Consider the following 16,925-nt stretch of genomic DNA (forward strand, 5'->3'; position numbering starts at 1 on the left):
TGGAGGGACACGAGACCCACTTTTGAGCCCCCTCTTTGCTTGCCCTACAAAGCAGGCAGCTCTGAAGGCAGGGACAGAGCAGCTGGGCAATCCTGCCTGGCCGATGCCTCCCCAGGGCTGATGCCTCCCTGGGGGTCCCTGGGGAGGCCAACACCTCCCCGGTCGGGCTGTTCCTCCCCGTAAAAGCAAGGAAAAAACCACCTCGAGAGGGGTCAGAGCTGCTTTCGTGGCCTCTCCCACCCTGCAGAGGCACTTCCCCTCGCAGGACTGATCCAGCCCCTGCTCTTTCCTAGTTTCCCAGCTGCTTTAATACACCGTGCATGGAGCAGCCGGCAGCCCCGTGCCCCCCGCCCGGCCCAGGGGGGACCTTGGGATCTTGTTGGACACAAAACTCCTTCCCGGCCCTGAAACAGCAAGCGCAAGGGCTGGGCGCAAAGCGAGGATGGGCTGCAACGGGACGAGCGTGAGCAAGGCGGTAGTGCCGGGCAGACACAGGGCAGCATGTCCCTGCCTGCAGCGCTGCCACCGCTTGGACCCGCCGGAGCTGGTGGAAACTATGTTCGAAGCTCCTGCCCGCAGCCCGGGGACGTGCCCTTCAGGCACTCCTCGGATGGTGGCCAGAGGGCACACGACAGGGCAGCGGGGGCCGGGACGGCTGCCCGAGCCGTGAGCTGCATGGGATGGGGCGGGTGAGGTCCACCACGCCATGGGGTACGCCGAGCCGTGGGGCACCCAACCCATGGGGCACCCAGGATGTGTGGGGTCCAGGGCTGTGGGGCACCCGAGTTGCACAGGGAGCCGAGTCGTGGGGAGACCCTGGCTGCGGGGCACCCAAGCCATGCGGGGACCCAAGCTATTGGGGCACCTGAGCGGTGGCGACACCCCAGCTGTGGGGAGACCTGAGCTCCGGGGGACCCCGAGCCATGGGGGCAGCCAAGCCTTGTGGGGACCTGGGCTGTGGGGGCACCTGAGCTATGGGGAGAGCCGAGCCACGGGGGCACCCAAGCCCTGGGCTTCAGGGTCACAACCCATGGGACCTCTGAGCCATGGGGAGACCCGAGCTGCAGAGGCACCCGAAGGGCAGCACCGGGCTCTCGAGGAGCTGGGTGGGGGGCGCAGGGCAGGATGGGGCCGGGCAGCCGGTGCCGCTGCCTGTCCCAGCGCAACCCCGCACCGTGGCTGCGCCCAGCCGGCTGCCACACTAACCTTGGCACCAGCCGGGCTTTCGGGGCTGAGTCAACAGCGGCAGCTGTGCAAATTGCAGCCCTGGCAAGCGGAGGCGTGTTTGCCGGATCAGCCCCTCCAAAAACCCTTGCCGGGCCCTCTGGTTCAAAGCACCAATACTTGCCCCACCTCTTTGATTCCCTCCAGCACCGGAGCCAGCGAGCCGCGCTTGGAAGCAGAGGCGGTCCCGGAGCAGGATGCGGCCCTGGGCAGGGCTCCCTGTGCTGGCCCTGGGTCAGGGAGGGCAGGGTCACCGTGATGGTGCCCACGGCAGGGTTACCGGGGGACAGCCGAGGCCGTGACCCAGCCGGTGGCCGGAGCAGGATCCAGCCTGTGCTGAGCTAGCCTGACAAAGTCGGGCGGGATGCTGCCATATGGGCATCCCGACGGTGGCACCCGCAGCCTGTCCCTGAGCCCCGCGGGGCTCTGGGGCGAGCACGAGGACGCCCAGCATTGTCCCCTCTGAGGGACAAAGGCCCCCGGAGCCGAGAAACCCCAGAGAAGGAGGGTAATGGCGGGTCTTGCTCTCTCCCCGCAGTCTGTGGTCACGCTGGATGGAGGCAAACTCGTCCACGTTCAGAAGTGGGAGGGGAAGGAGACATCGCTGGTCCGGGAGCTGAAGGATGGGAAATTAATTCTGGTAAGGAAATAGAAATGGTTTTAAATCGGGAGGGTTCAGCCCGGGACAGGACAAGCCGGGAGCTGCACCAGCTCAGCACGACTAACCTCCCCGCCGCCATTTCTGCCACCAGACTCTCACCATGGGCAACGTCGTCTCCACCCGCACCTACGAGAAGGCGACATAGACGACGTCCCCAGCTCCCCCGCCCGTCACCCGGTGCCGCATTCGCCCCCCGCATCGCCTCCATCCTCGCCCCGTGCCGGGCACGGCTCGCCGTGGCCTCAGAGCCCGCTGCACCTGCTGGGGCTGCCTGCTGCCCCCGTCCCCATCGCCTCGTGGGGCTGCTTGGGGCTTGGGTGGTGGTTTCGTGGTTTGTTTGGTTTTTTTTTTATTAATAATGGGAAAACCCACGTGGAAAAATAATAAAGGCCATGTTGTTACAGCTCTGTGATCAGTTTACTTGGAAAAAGGCTTTTTTGGCACGTGCTCACCCGTAACGCTGGGTCTCGGCCAGGCTGTGGGAGGAGCGCGGGGGGGTGAACCCAGCCCTGGCACCCTGGCAGCGAGGGCGTTAAACCATCAGCGATCCCAGTAGCCCATCTCAGCTGGTTCTCTGAGCTGTGGAAATAAGAGAGGTCGTTACGGTTAGAAATGTGCTTTTCCGGGGGGGAGTATTAGTTTACTCCCACTGCAGCTCCGCCGTCAATCGTCTGGGACCCAGGCACGCTCCATCCCAGCTGGAGCGATCTTTCCGCCACCAGTGCAGGTGGGCGCTCTCTGCCAAGGCATCAGCTGATGGTGCACGCCCAGCAGCAGCCGAGCCAGGAATCAAGGTCACAAGCACTTCGGGTCTGGGTTTGGGAAGGGAACCGGCCCAAAAGGGGGCACTCGGCTGTGGGGAACTGGGGCGAGAAGCACTGGAAAGGGCAAAGCACAGGGAGAAGGGGCAGGCTGCCTTCAGCAACCCAGAGTCCTCCTCCTGCTATGCCAACGGGCAATCGCCAGCCCCACTCTCGCTTCCCCAGAGAGCCAGAGGCACCAGGAGTGACTCAGCTCCCCCCGTTCGGCACATCTGCCCCAGCAGGGACAAGCTGCCCCCAGCAGACTTCCTCCGTGGTCACCACAGCCTGGAGCAACCCCGGACCCGGCGCAGGACAGCCCGGCCCTCTGCCATCCCTTCCCCCCCGACGTTCAGCTCCGGTTACAAGATTTATGCTCCAGTTGCTTGTTACCAGAAGGCACCAGGCTTCTCATAGGGGTCACCTCATCACACACCCCCTTCCCACCCCAGGGAACCTCTGAAAGCAGCCAGGACTTTCAAAAAACCCTTTAACGCAGGTCACAGCCCCTCCCACAACAGCTAGCCCTATTTTTTCACTGCCCAAGATGAAGCGTGGAGCATATAAAAGAAAAGACCTGGTACAAAATACAAAGGGAGATTGGAGAGATTTATTTTCCGTCACCTACCAAGGCGGCAAACACACCACAGTTAATGTTTATTTTAAATATCTCCACTCCCCCATTTGCTTCTTCCTCTTCCACTCCCAATGTTTGCAGACAAAATGAGCGAGGCTGGGGGAGGGTTTGCGGACCAAAGCCAAGCGGCTCTGCACCGTTACCGGCTGGGAGGACATAGCCCCATCGCAGGGCCCAGTAACAACCAGCCCCGTCCCCGAGCGCGGCGCAGGGACGAGCAGGGCGAGCGCAGCTGCGTGGCTCCACCTTTTACAGGCAACTGGATGGGGGTTGATGTCATGCAGGCTGGGTGCAGCTGGCCGCACTGTCCAGGGGAGCCACCGAGCACTGGCAGCTTACCCAGCGAAACATGAGGCTACAGGACGGGAGAGGTGCCGACGAAGGGGTGTAATTAGCCAGTTTTGGCAGGAGTGCCTACTGGTGGGAGAACATGGTAGCCCACGCCTAAGAGGACAAGTTGTATCAAAGTCAACACCTTTAACACCACATGCCGAGCGTTACTTTTAGGAGAAGGAAACTCCTCGTCCCTGGAGCAAGGGGTGCGCCGATTCAGTTCTGCTCGCTCCTCGTGGTGTGCACCAGGGACTCACAATGCCGGTACCCCTGCCTGCCTGCTCGCTCAATCCCGGGGCTTCTTCTTATGCTTCTTTTTCTTCTTCTTCTTCTGAGCCTTGCTGGGCTTCCCCGAATGCCTGGTCCTCTTGCTGGCCAGCTGAGCCCCATCGCTGTCCGAGTCCGAGCTGTCCGAGTCCGACGTGGAGGACTGCTTATTCTTGTGCTTCTTCTTCTTCTTCTTCTCCTAGCAAATGAAGGAAAATAAATAAAAAGCCTTGCACGTGGGAAAATTGTCACGTGGGCTCACCAGGGCAGCGAGACACTTTCTGTAATGAGTGCCTTACAAGCTGTGACAGGGGCGAGCCTGCTCCGACACGGAAGGCACACACAGCTTCTGCCCCAGTGAGTCAGGATTTAACCACCACTGTCAGTCCAGAGCTGCACCGGGCAGGGTTCGGCAGCCATCAGAGCAGAGGGGCATGAAAATGTAAATCCAAGCCTGAAAACTGTTAGTCAAATCACGAGAGTCCTTGCCATGCCTCCGCAGTCAGAGCTTACTCCGTTATTTAAGGCTATTCTTTACTAATAGAGGTTGGCAGGATGAAGCCTTTCTGCCAACGAAAGGGGTTTCTAAAATAGCCAGCTGGACGCGAGCACCATCCCTGCCTCCCCACGCCATCATCAGCCCACAGACTGCCAGGAAATGAGCGCCGATGCGCTGGAGCACTAATGACGGCACACCCTTCTCCTTGCGGGAAAGCCCAAGCCCAAGAAATGCCCGCCAGAGTTTCTTGCAGCTGCCCCTCGAGGGCAGCCGGGATGAGGAAAGCGCCCCTTTTGCAAGCAGCAACTCTTTGCACAATCTCAGAACAGATTGCACACCCTCCTGCTCTCGCAGCTTCCCTCCCTCTGCCCCCGCACACAGGCAGAGTCCAGGGGCAGCACTGAGCCCCCCGGGCTGTGTTTCTGCGAAGCCCTGAAGCAACAGCTACACAGAGCTCAAGAGCCATCATTGAGATGCAGAGTAAGAACAGCTGGTGCTGGCATAAAGCTCATAAGGAACTTTGAAAGGATCTAAACCCTCAATTCTGAGGCATCTGACAGTAACTACCAAGCAGAGATGACTCCCAGATCAGTGCCGTGGTACACTTTTCCCTAGAATCGCATTGGGCAGAGCGTCCCAAAGCAGATAAAGACTATTCAACGCTGCAGTACAGCAATTTGTGTATATTTAATGAGAAAGCAGTACTGGGGGAGAGATCTGATCTGCCTGTGCTGGCAGCACGCGCAGCCCAGCTGCTAGCCCCGCTCTGCCCGTTGCTTCACCCCCTTCCAGCAAGGAGCGGGAAGAGAAATGCTGACCACAGCTCTCAGGAGCCGGCCGTGCCCCCCGAGCACCAGGGCAGCCTAACGGCTCGGTAAATCACCGCCCTCCGACCGGAGCGGGCCAGCGCTGGAGGCAGGCTGGGCAGCCAGCACCAACCCGAGCGGTCCCGGTGCCAGGAACGCAAGTGGCTCAGAAGGCGTCAGCCGGCGCGGTCGGCTTTTGTGCACAAATAAACAAACATCCAAAGCTGATCCCAGCACAACCCACCTTTCTAATCCTCTGAATACCCGCAAAACCATCGCGTAGACCAACTCTTGGAACAAGACAGAAGATATTTTTTCAGGTATATTTTAGGAAGATGCTTTGAAAAAGAAACGACTGTCCTGCAAAAATCAGGTATTTTCACTTATGCCCCTTGGTTCTGGGAAGTAAAGGAAAGCAGCATGCAGGTGAGAGGGCCCATAAAAAAGTAATTTTAATATTTTTCACACGATTAATATAAAGCACTTCAAGATTGCTAAGATCAGTAAGGGTTCCAGCTTTCCGTCCAAGCCCAGCAACACCGGCCTCCAAGGAGGATCCACTGATCTCATCCATGGTCACATCAACATCAAAGAGGGACCTTCCTGTGAAAACGGCGATTGTGAATTTTCATTCTATTCAAGGACATAAAGAGGACATCAGGAAAGAAGCAAAAGAGGGTTCCATGAAGCGGAGATGGGCCAGCAAGGCAACCCAAGCCCATGGGATCGCCTGCCATAGGCTTAGACAACACTGGTGAGGAATGCAACCCAGCAAGCAAAGCTTGCTGCTTTGACTAAGCCATATACCAGCATTTTTGCTTAAAGCGAGCTGCACCTTCTCAAGTGATCCATGTGCGCTCACTGCTCTGGAACTGGTGCACCCGTAAGACCGGGCACAATCTTCCCCAAACTTGCTGCAATCCAGCATCCTCTTCTCTTCCACAATTTAACTACGCAGCCAGGTGCCAGCGATACACGTACTGCTGCTAGCCGCACTAGATGAGGTTTTATCCCCTAGTCAGAGCCCAGCTCCTTTCCCCCTGCACATACTTTACCTTTACTGGATGCCTCTCCTGTAGACTGGTGTCACCCTGGGTTTGTACAAACATGCCCCGCAGTTGAGATAGCACAGCGGCATTGCAGCTGGGGTCAAAGTGAGCTCTTGAAGCAGAGCGTGAGCAAGGAACCATGGCCGTGGCGCTGCCTCCCATGCTGACCACCACCTCTGGAGGGCCGAGCTCTCCGTCAGCAGCGGTAATGAGTCTCCCGAGCCTGCGCCAACGGGTGGAAGAAGCCCAGGGCATTCACTTCAAGGCATCACTAGACCAGGAAAAGGAGTCTTGGTAAGCCAGACAAAAAGCCATGTTTTCCCCCCATCCTCTAATTTAAAGAGGTTGAATGACGGCTTGTTCAGAGCGTGGCTGTGCGCAGGCCTTGGGGAGCAGCACAATGGGAGATGGACAGCGGTCAAATGACAGTCCCAAACATAACACACAAACGTGTTTTACATTCCACTACGGAAGGGAGTGTAATGGGAGAAGCCTGGAGCCCCCAAGCCAACAGCTCCACTTATTTTCTTTGCCAAGAGTGTCCCCAACGACCTCAAGGCCACCCTTGGGCTTGCAGAGAGTTTTACTGGGAGAGGTTTGCTCTAAGTCACCCCTGCCTTGGCAGGGCCGTTAGTGCTTCACGAGGAAGCAGAAGGCAGCAGCAAGCCCAAGGGCACGGTTACGCCAGTCGCGGGACTACAGGCAGGACGAGTCCTCAGGGAGGCCGCCCTCCTTGGCCAGCTGCTGCAGACATCCACAGCCACCCTAGAAGCTAAGCCAAGGGAGAGAAAATGAACGGATGATTAGATGAAGGGAACAGCGGCAATCAGCCGCAGATACACAGGATACCTGTACAAAATGAGAATGACTGGTGTGGGCAAGTATTTCCACCTGCTCCAACACAACCAAGCGCAGCACAGGGCTGGCCGTGGCGACTGAAGGTCTGAACCCAGCACTGACACCGGTTTTGTGGGTCCAGCGTGAGATACTCGGGTGCCTGCAGGTGCTGCCTTAGGCCTGCTTACGCACCCACAACCACCCAGGGGAAAAGAACAACCCTGGCTGGAAATGGATTGGAAAGCAGCCCCATAAAGAAAACTTGCTTCACAGAAGGAAGCCCGAGACACGACAGAATGTGCATATTCACCCAGAGAACTCCAAGCTAAGAAACCAGCACTCAACTGTTCGAAACAAGAGCCAGAAGCAGCTGATAAGCACAGCATGAAAAATGAGGCAAAGAGGGGGGGAAAAAAAAAAAATCCCCTGCAGTAACCAACTTTGACATCCCGACTGCATCGTCTGCTGTAGGCTTGGAGGTGCTCAGGTAGCTCACCAAGGCAGGCGAGCACGTTAAAGCCAAGCCCGTGCTGTATTTAGGTATGCATTAATAGCGAGGGCACAGCATTGCTGGTAGCCCTCCAGTGCCACCCACAATCTTCCCTTGAAGGGCAAATTGTCTTAAAATTGCTTGGGGATAAAGAAGCGTCCCAGTGCAGAGAGCACAGAGAAAGCTGGGTTCCCCGCTCCTCCCCACAAGACACTTCTTCCATTAGCTTCAGCCACTTCCAGACAAGTGCAGTTTCCATATGAAAATTAATATACTGGCTTACAGGAAGACAAGCCGCGTCTGTCTACATTTCATTTAAAACCAACATATTCTCCCGTAAGAGTGGGGACACAAAAGGCCCAGCTAAAGACATCAATTTATCATGGACTGTGTGTCATAGCACCAGATACAGGCTATCAATTAGGGACAACAAAGGAAGGGAGCTAGCAGCTCATTTAATGTGAAACAGAACAACTCTCTCAGGGAGGCTGAAGTGCAAAGACCGCATGGCTTGGAGCTGAACATCAAGCAAAGAGTCCTCTGGGACTCCAGGGAAGAAGGCAGAGGATTGAGTTCACTCCACACCTAGCAGACCCTTGGCAGGTATCAGTTTTTTGTAGCTCCACAATAGCACTATGATCACCGATCTCACCCAAAATTTGACAGTCTACATTTTATTGTGGGATAATACCAGACTCACTACAAAGTCCCCTACCCACAGATGAAGGGCAGAAGCAAATTGTAACAGTCTTTAGAAGAGGATGGTAAAGAGTTAAATCTTCTACAGAAAGGGATACAGCACGGAGAATTTTCTCAAGCTTTTCCAGCCTGTGCAGACGGTGAGAAAGTTTGACAAGACCTTAACAACTAACAGAGATTCATTCCAGAGCTTGGGAAACTTTCTCACCATGTGAAGGCTGAAGACAGGACAGGATGTCACACCAGTCCCTTCAGGATTCAGGGGAAATAAAAGTACACACGTGGACATTGTGCTGGCTAAAAAAAAAAAAAAAAAAAAAAAAAAAAAAAAAAAAAAAAAAAAAAAAAAAAAAAAAAAAGAACCAACCAAACCTCAGACTCCCCTTTTTGGGGGCTTCCTTTTTGGGGGCTTCTAACAGCCAAACTGCTCACACCAACACACAAAAAGTACTTTCAGTGCAGCACTGCAAGCACCACAGCGTAAGCACATGCTGGACTGCAAATACTGCAGGAAGCAAGCCAGCGACAGAAGAGCTTAACATTTTCTGTAGCAGGAGGCAGCGCTGCGGTGAAATCATTCTGCACAAGCAGCATCCTTCTATTAGACCCCAGATTTCTTTGAACTCCAGCATCCCGGTACTGGGAGACAAGCACTCCGCTGGTTACCAGTCGACTCACCGTTGTGCGAGCGGTGCACAACGGTGCAGTAAACTAGTTTCTCTAGTTTAGTTACCCAGAGGGCAGTGCCAAAGCACAGGCCAGATTTCTGCCTCCAGCAACAGCAGCAAAGCCCTGCCGCACCCCGAGCTTCAAACTGGTTTCCAGAACCAAAGGCTGCTGATGGATGAAGCTCAGCTCAGCTCTCGGGCACACCCAGGCACTCCCCCAGAACTGAGAACACTGCATTTGTGTCAACATTTTGAGTGGATTTTGCCCAAGCAGACTCTCAGTGTAAAGATGCAGAGGGCCACCAAGTATGAAGACCTGCACGTTACAACTCCTTGCACATCCTGTCCAATTTATGTAATGTTTACAATTCTACCAAAACAGAACAAACTTACTTCAAAACCTCTCATCTACAAAGCCCGTGTTGGGAGCTGGCACGCAGAAGAGCAATAGGCTGGGCTACGGCCTGATAGTGCTGGTTCTCCTACTGCTCTAGTTATTTTCAAAAAGCTGGCACTAAGAGGGGACCACATTAGCACACCAGGCTCTCTCCTGTCCTTTGTAAGGAAAGCTGCTTGGGGCTATGCTTTAAGAACGTTACAACAGTTCATTCCTTCTAAAGGTATTTGGTTTTGAGATAAGAGGGGAGTGTCCAGAACTCTCCAAGAAGTTTAAATATTTTTCAACAGAGCCTTTTGTGGAGTTATGGTCTCATTCAGAGACTATGTCTGTCCTTGTGAAAAATCAGAATGGATTTCCAGATATGTTTTCTGCATCTCCAGAGAGGTGCCAGTATTCCTTCTGGGGTTTCTAAATTCTTAAAAAGAAAAAAGTTAAATTCCACCACCCAATTTAATTCCAAACAAGATAAATTACGTAAATCTGAAGGTATTACTGCATCCCTTGTCTGAGGGCCAGTCAGAATTAGTACGATGAGAAGAATCCAGTCTATGGTCATTAAATAAATACAGTAAAGTTCAGAAAAGCACAGATCAGGACAGTAAGAGAATAGCATAGTGTGTGAAGAGCTGTGCCCTAAGCTAATGCCATTTAAGAACTAGTAAAACAAGTACCAGCTACAAGTGAGGATGGACTAAGGCTTGATGAACTACAGGTCACTGAACAAATAACAATTAAGAAGGTGTGGTTTTTACACGAAGAGACAACATCTGCAAGCAGATTGCCTGGAAATCTTTTACAGGGTGGGAGAAAGAGCAGCAAACTCTGCCAAAAGGCCATCACAGGTCACATTTACTATGCAATTCCAATGACCTTTGCAAAACTACCCCAGGGATAAGTTAATCAATGTATCTGAGCAGAAGATAGGACGCTTTTGTAGAATTCAAATTAAAGGGGTTACTCCTAGTGTGGAAACAGCAGCTCTTTTCTTGAAAGACAGACAGGAGAGAAGAATCAGAAGGGTTCATTTCTTCTCAGCACGCCTCCCTCCCACGCAAGCTCAGCACAGACATGCTGCCGTGTTCCCATAGGAGCTCCTTCACCCTGTGACCCAAAGAGTAAAAGCGAAAGGGACGCAGCCACATGCCTGTGCAGCTGTCAGCGACTCCTCGGATGATCTCCGGTACTTCCGCACAGCGCTGCGACAGCACCATCTCCGCTTCTCCCTCAAATCGCTTATTTTCTCAGGGATTACGGGAGGCAGGACAGTGCTCTCATGTGCAGAATACTAACAGGGTGATCTGTCACTAGAAAGACTTGTGCCCTCAGTCACACCAGAAGCCTCCAGCTGTCTCTTGCTCCTGTAAATGCTGCGGGCTCAGGCAGGAGGAAAGTGAGGAACTGAGGAACCATTGGGAAGGCAAGTCGAGAAAGAAAGGGAGTGAGGACCCCGGCATATCTCTGTAAGGAGAGGAGTCTCTGGGGAGAGTTGAAGAGCACCCAGGGACTGCAAGGAAACATCAGAGCAAGGAAACAGAAAATGTTAATACCATTGCTATGACACTAAACGGATGCTTGGTAGATAGCAGTGCCTTATCTACTCCTTTAAAAATATAAGCTCTAAATTTACGTTACAAACATCAGATGGGATGGGGTCAGCAAGGCAACTGTTACTAGGTAGATTGAGCTATTTCTACTTTGTGTAAATCCCCCTGGGGCTCCAGGCAAGCAGGGAAGCACATGGTGGCTCCCAGACAAGATCACAGCAGGCACTCGAGACAACAAGGGAGCTATTCATTTTGAGGATCCCACATCCTGCCTCCAAAAAGCTCAAAGTTTTATTTTCCAGCACTGGAAAACATCTGAAAACTTTTGATCTCCTCCTTGAGAAGGGAGGAGGATCAAAGGAACAAGCTAGATTTAAAGTAAGGCAGTTAATCCACAGACCCCAAAAAAATTAGTAACAAATTCAGGACAGTGACCCACGTATCCTGCAGTCTCAGCAGGGCAAGACTCCACAGGGAATCCCCACCCCAGTGGACGGGCACTGATACGATAACGAGCTATTTGCACACCTCTTAGTGTAATTCTTCCCCACAGCATTTAAATAACAGTTACACGAGCCTGCACCAGACAAACCATCATCACTGCTAGAGGGAAGAGAACCCAAGGCAGGAGAAGCCGGCCCCGCTGAGGTGTTACCAATGGCCTGCTCTCACACCGCTCCATGGCAAGAGAAGCCCAACGCCTGGAGTCCAGAAAGGTCAGAGTCGCAGTTAGCCTGGGATCCAAGAGACGACTCGGTTCAATCGTGCTTCTGAGATCAGAATAGAAAGAAGACTGTGTATTTTCTATCGCAGCATAATGACACTCCACAGACAAGTCCAAGACATTCTTGCATAAGAGCCTACGTAGTGGGAAAGCAAAACACATCTTGGGATGGAACCAGGCAACAGGATCTACAGTCAAGAGAGATCCTGTTCCTGCTACTGCATCAGCTATCCAGAGCACTACTGAGCAAACAAGAACTGCAAATTCGGCATCGAATTGACTCTAACTTCATTTTGTACTGACTGTAGGGCAGAAACAGGTATGCCACAGGGCAGGGACTGACACAAGCAACGTCACGACACACCTGGCTCTTCCATGCTGGTGCAGTCACCACCTACAATCCCACAATCAGCCCCAGCTACTCCTCTCTCTAATAAGCATGTACCAAAGTGCCAGAAACCACAATACCAGTGAAAAACGTGACTGGAAGCGAGACTTCAGCTACCAGCGTCAGTCACTCTGGACTGCTCTGAGTGTTGCCATCAAAACAGACTCCTCCGTCCCTGTTGCCAGCATCTGCAGTCTCTCCTACTAGCACTGGTTTAACTCCACAGCGAGCCTGGGAGAACTAAGCCCTCAGAAGTTAGTTCTCCCTACGCAGTTGCTAACACCGTCCTTGTCCCTCTCCTGTGAAAACAAAATTCACCACCTTTTCTGCCTGTTGCCCCTCTCCAGGGATGCAGACAGGCCACAGAGCCGGAAAGAGAAAAAAAAAAGAAAAAAAGGGCTTTGGAAGCATAATTAAAAGTGGGACTCCAGTTGTGAAGGGGCTGATTAAACAGTTTATTTACTGAAGTCTAGAATTGGAATACTCATTGCCGTATAACCAGACTGACCACCAAAAGCTCCTGTTTTGGATTCAGGTCTCCCCTGCATTTTATACCAGCATGCTCTGCAGCCGGAGTTCAAACACTGGACATAAAAGGTCTCTTACCTCTTGACATTTTCACATAGACAAAAAAATGGCTTTAGAGCCTGGAAATGGAGTACGCTCCCTGTGCAAATACAACCAGCGATTTTCCCCTGGCATGTGCAGATAAGCCTAGTTCACATCGCACTGGCTGGGTCAGGATACCCGCTGTAGCAAGGCAGCGGGACATTTAGTTCAGATGAAAGAAAGGTGTTGGGGAAAGAGCAGTGAGAAGGGAGGGGAAACAGGGTTATTGGCAAGAATCACAGAAATTCAGGAAACTGAAGCAATTTCTATAAAGCCTCACAAAGACCAGGAAAAAAAATAATAATCCTTTTCTCACTGTAAGAAATACCTTTTGAGGACTGTGTGTTAAAGCACAAAACCATCTTAAAGACAGTTTAACAAGAAGAAAGGGAGAAAGTATAGGAATTACTAAAAATGTCTGCAGAGGAGATTCCTGTTTTGCTACAGAATCTGCACAAAACCGAGCCACCTTCTCAGCCCAGAACTGGCTACTCATAACCACGCTGCTGTAGTAAATCACAGATGTAACTACACAGAACAAATTATCTGGCTCACTTTTCCAAGCCAGAAGTAGGGCACCTCGTACCTTTTTCCTTTTTTTTGAAGAATCGTCAGCCACGCTGGTCTTTTTATCTCTTTCATATCCTGCTGCTGCCGCCTCCTCTTCCTCCTCTTCTGGAATGAGGCTATATTTGGTACCTCCAGGCTGCACGAAACACTCCTTGGCAAAATGACCTGCAAAATAGCGTTTGAAGGAACAACCCACCCCCCCCCTTTTTTCTCTTTTTTAAACTGCATTTCAGACACCTGAAATGCCACCAATGATCTTTTTATTATTCGTCACAATAAGAGAATCTACACTGTACATTTTTTGTCCTAGCATTTCAGCTAGTTTAACGTGCCCTGATTAAACAAGCCAGGGGAGCAAACGCAACCCAGGTCAGTCTGGAAAGATTAGTCAGGCAACAACTAAGACACTCATGTCTGAACAGGGAAATCGGTGGAAACACGTCTGCGCGAGGGCTTAAGCAGCATGGAAGAGTGGAGTAAATTGGTGTGTTAGGCACCTGGTAAGTGAGACCAAAGCCACCAGAGTAAATCAGCTCATTCTGGTTCTACCCCTTCTACTCTGGAGACAGAGTAGAAGTTGACCTACTAACAGCTGCAGTGGAAACTGCAGACAGATAGCATCTGCCTGCCTGTTACGAGTAGACACCATCATTAAAAAGCAGACTGGAAATACGCAGAATCCAGTTTAAAGTTTTGGGGATTCTTTAAAATGGTATTTTAAAGATAGTTATCTACCACTACAGAGAACCATATTCATTATTAACCTTCTCCAGAAGAGCATTAACTCCTGCTTAACTATTTACTCTATGGCTAAATAACAGAAGACAATTAAGGTGCAGCAAAAGCTCCATGTACAAAAAACTACCTTATGCCTCAGCAACTTGCAAAAAGCTACCGAAAAGGCATCACGTAAGCCAACGTCCTATTGCTGAACTAGGCAAAACACAAAAAATTCACCAGGTTAAAAAAAAAAACCCAACAAACGCTTGTTTTCAGCTCTAAGACACTGCTCACAAGCTAACACTGTGTTCCCAACAACTGATCAGTAATTTCCACTGACCGTTCTTCATAATGAAATGATCTGGTGAAGGCACATGTTTATTTCTTAAAATGCAAAACTGGAACGAGACCTCAGCTGTAAGACACGCTAACACAAACACTGCAGGAAGGGAACTGTACCGAACCTGTACTCGGTAGGAAGGTTCTTTACAGGCAGCTCAAAGGGATGTGATTTTAAGAAACAAACCTTTATAAAAGGACTTCAGCTAAGTCTTTCCTTTTCGTAACAAGTGACAGAAAACGTAGTTCTCTAGAAGAGACACGCGGAAGCAAAACTCAGTCCTTACACACAACCATGAGACAGATGTCAATACAGTCCTATCCACAGGTCACTACCTGCTTAGAACAAGGCTACATCAAAAGAACAAGACGACGCTGCATGAACATACCTTTGCAACCGCATTTCTTGCACACAGTGTTCAAGACAGCTTCAAGCGTGATCTTCTGACTCGTGTAGTCTCTGAACATGCGTTTTTTCCTCTCATCCTGACTGGAAAGAGGACAGTTCCATTTTCAATCCACTCTCATCTTTAACCCTGTATATTTATAAGGACACGACCTAAACACAAGTTTTTTCAAATATTGCTCTAAAAGCACCACTGAGCTAAACCAAAGAACAGAGCTCATTAGAATAAACCACGTTGTCAACAGCGTATTACCCGTCATCTTCTACTTTTGCGATGAACTGAGCGCTCTCTACAGAAAGCAGACAGGCGCGGGGAGCTGCAGTTACGTCCTTTATACTAACATCTGTATTTTGTATGTGAACACACACATACAAAAAACCACCTTACGCCTCAGCAACTTGTGCAAAAAGCTTGAAAAGGCATCACGTAAGCCAACTTCCTATGGCTGAACTAGGCAAAAAAAAAAAAAAAAGAAAAAAAATGAAACAAGGAAACGTGCGACAATTGAGAATTTTACCCGTCATCTTCTACTTTTGAGATGAACTGAGCGCTCTCTACAGAAAGCAGACAGGCGCGGGGAGCTGCAGTTACGTCCTTTATACTAACATCTGTATTTTGTATGTGAACGTACACATACAAAAAACCACCTTACGCCTCAGCAACTTGCAAAAAGCTATTGAAAAGGCATCACGTAAGCCAACTTCCTATGGCTGAACTAGGCAAAAAACTTGCCCAGTATGAAAATAAAGCAATTCTATTTGACTAACAAGAGACATCGCAAAAAAAAAAAAAAAAAAAAAAAGGTAGACAAAGCAGCTCTGAAACATGTGAGCGGTTAAGATTTGATTTTGTAGTATGTGAAAGTGAGCCGAATCCCCAGCTGGAATGAACAGTCCCTCCAGTACAAGCGCACGGCCATCACAAAGCAGGAACGAAAGTCTCCAGCTCCCGCCTGCCTCTAGGCAGCACAACCAAGGGAGCGCCTTCAGCCAACCCTCCAGCCAGCCAGCGCATCGCTGGGGGGCTCTTCCTGAGCCCCCCTCACCCTCCGAAGGAGGGGGGAGCTAGAGAATAAGTATGGCAGGAAAGCCAGGAGTGAAAGGCAGGGAAACGCAGGCAGTAGCAACCTGTCTGATCTGTTATATTCTACTCAGTAGATTTACCTACTCAAGGGAAACATTGTTTGGATCGAGGTCTTTTCCCGTGCCTTGGTTAACAACCTTCATGGAGAGGGAGAGTTTCAGTTTGTCGTCTTTCATCTGGAAGAGGAAGATATGGAATGAGAAGAGTAAAGAGTAAATGACAACGATGTTAATTAACACACTGTGTCTGGAGGCCTACAGAGAAGGCAGGAAACCACTGGTTAGCAAAGAGCAGCACCACAAAGGATGCTACACAGAAGTGCTTTTGTTCTATTATTTTGTAGCTGCATTTAGAGTATTTTAGCTAATAAAACAGCTTCTGTTAAGCAGCTATCTCAGTACTAAGACAAGATCAATCTATAGGTCTGTTCAGATTAACATTCTGCTTTCAATATGACCAAACCCAAGAGCTGCAGAAGAAAGCGCGTGTTTGGAAGCTTTGCTATAATTCTCGAACCATCCACCCCCAGGGCAGTTCCCCCTGGACCAGTACTTGGGCTGACTTGCATCCTCAAAAATAAAACTTGTTATCCTTTCTCCCATTTTGATCGTCTTAGAGATACTTCAAATGTTTTTAGTCTCCTATTAGGGGCTTACTCTCTTCTGAATCCTAGTAAGTCCTTGATTGCCACGTTATCACTTTAGAAGCAAGAGCAAAAGTTTTATGTTTGGGGTTTTTTCAAGCCTTTGTTACAGCTTCCTGCATTTTCACCAGCGCTGCTATTGAAGGTATTTCTGGTTTGTTTTGTTTATGACATCCGTGCAGTCATTTGCAGGCAATCTAACAATGAACTCTTCTGCTGCCCACCTCTCCAACGTGCTTCTGCCCCTTGCCTCTACAGCAAAGCAGCCAGGAACCCAACAGCTGTGTTCCAGGTGAAGAAAACAGTGGCTTAATAAACATTTATACAAACAACGTTTAAAAGAGCACACCACAGATGGCTGAAAAGAAGCTGTAAAGTTTTTCTATACTGTATAAATAAGACCAAGTTTCTCAACCTATTTCCCTTATCTCACACAAAATTAAGTCCTTGTTTTGTACATCAACCCGACTATCTTCTTTCAAAAAAAAAAAAAAAAAAACCAAAAAGCATTTATGGCCAAATCCCTGG

The 16,925-nt window shown here is 50.6% G+C and overlaps 2 protein-coding genes across 2 annotated transcripts in view; one reads left to right on the plus strand and one right to left on the minus strand.

The window, feature by feature from the left end:
- Nucleotides 1–2,289, plus strand: part of FABP3 (fatty acid binding protein 3) — a 3,753-nt gene extending 1,464 nt beyond the window's left edge. Inside the window, exons 3-4 of the mRNA XM_009288295.2 lie at nt 1,763–1,864; nt 1,977–2,289. Coding sequence (XP_009286570.1) covers nt 1,763–1,864; nt 1,977–2,030 — 156 coding nt within the window. The 3' untranslated portion in view covers nt 2,031–2,289. The remainder of the gene's footprint in view (nt 1–1,762; nt 1,865–1,976) is intronic.
- Nucleotides 2,290–3,276: 987 nt separating this feature from the next.
- Nucleotides 3,277–16,925, minus strand: part of ZCCHC17 (zinc finger CCHC-type containing 17) — a 16,864-nt gene continuing 3,215 nt past the window's right edge. The window contains exons 4-7 of the mRNA XM_009288296.2: nt 15,839–15,930; nt 14,654–14,754; nt 13,222–13,370; nt 3,277–4,121 (exon numbers count right to left, since the gene is read on the minus strand). Coding sequence (XP_009286571.1) covers nt 3,942–4,121; nt 13,222–13,370; nt 14,654–14,754; nt 15,839–15,930 — 522 coding nt within the window. The 3' untranslated portion in view covers nt 3,277–3,941. The remainder of the gene's footprint in view (nt 4,122–13,221; nt 13,371–14,653; nt 14,755–15,838; nt 15,931–16,925) is intronic.

This window comes from Aptenodytes forsteri, unplaced genomic scaffold, assembly GCF_000699145.1.
Source record: "Aptenodytes forsteri isolate BGI_AS27 unplaced genomic scaffold, ASM69914v1 Scaffold361, whole genome shotgun sequence".
In the NCBI taxonomy this organism is placed as follows: domain Eukaryota; kingdom Metazoa; phylum Chordata; class Aves; order Sphenisciformes; family Spheniscidae; genus Aptenodytes; species Aptenodytes forsteri.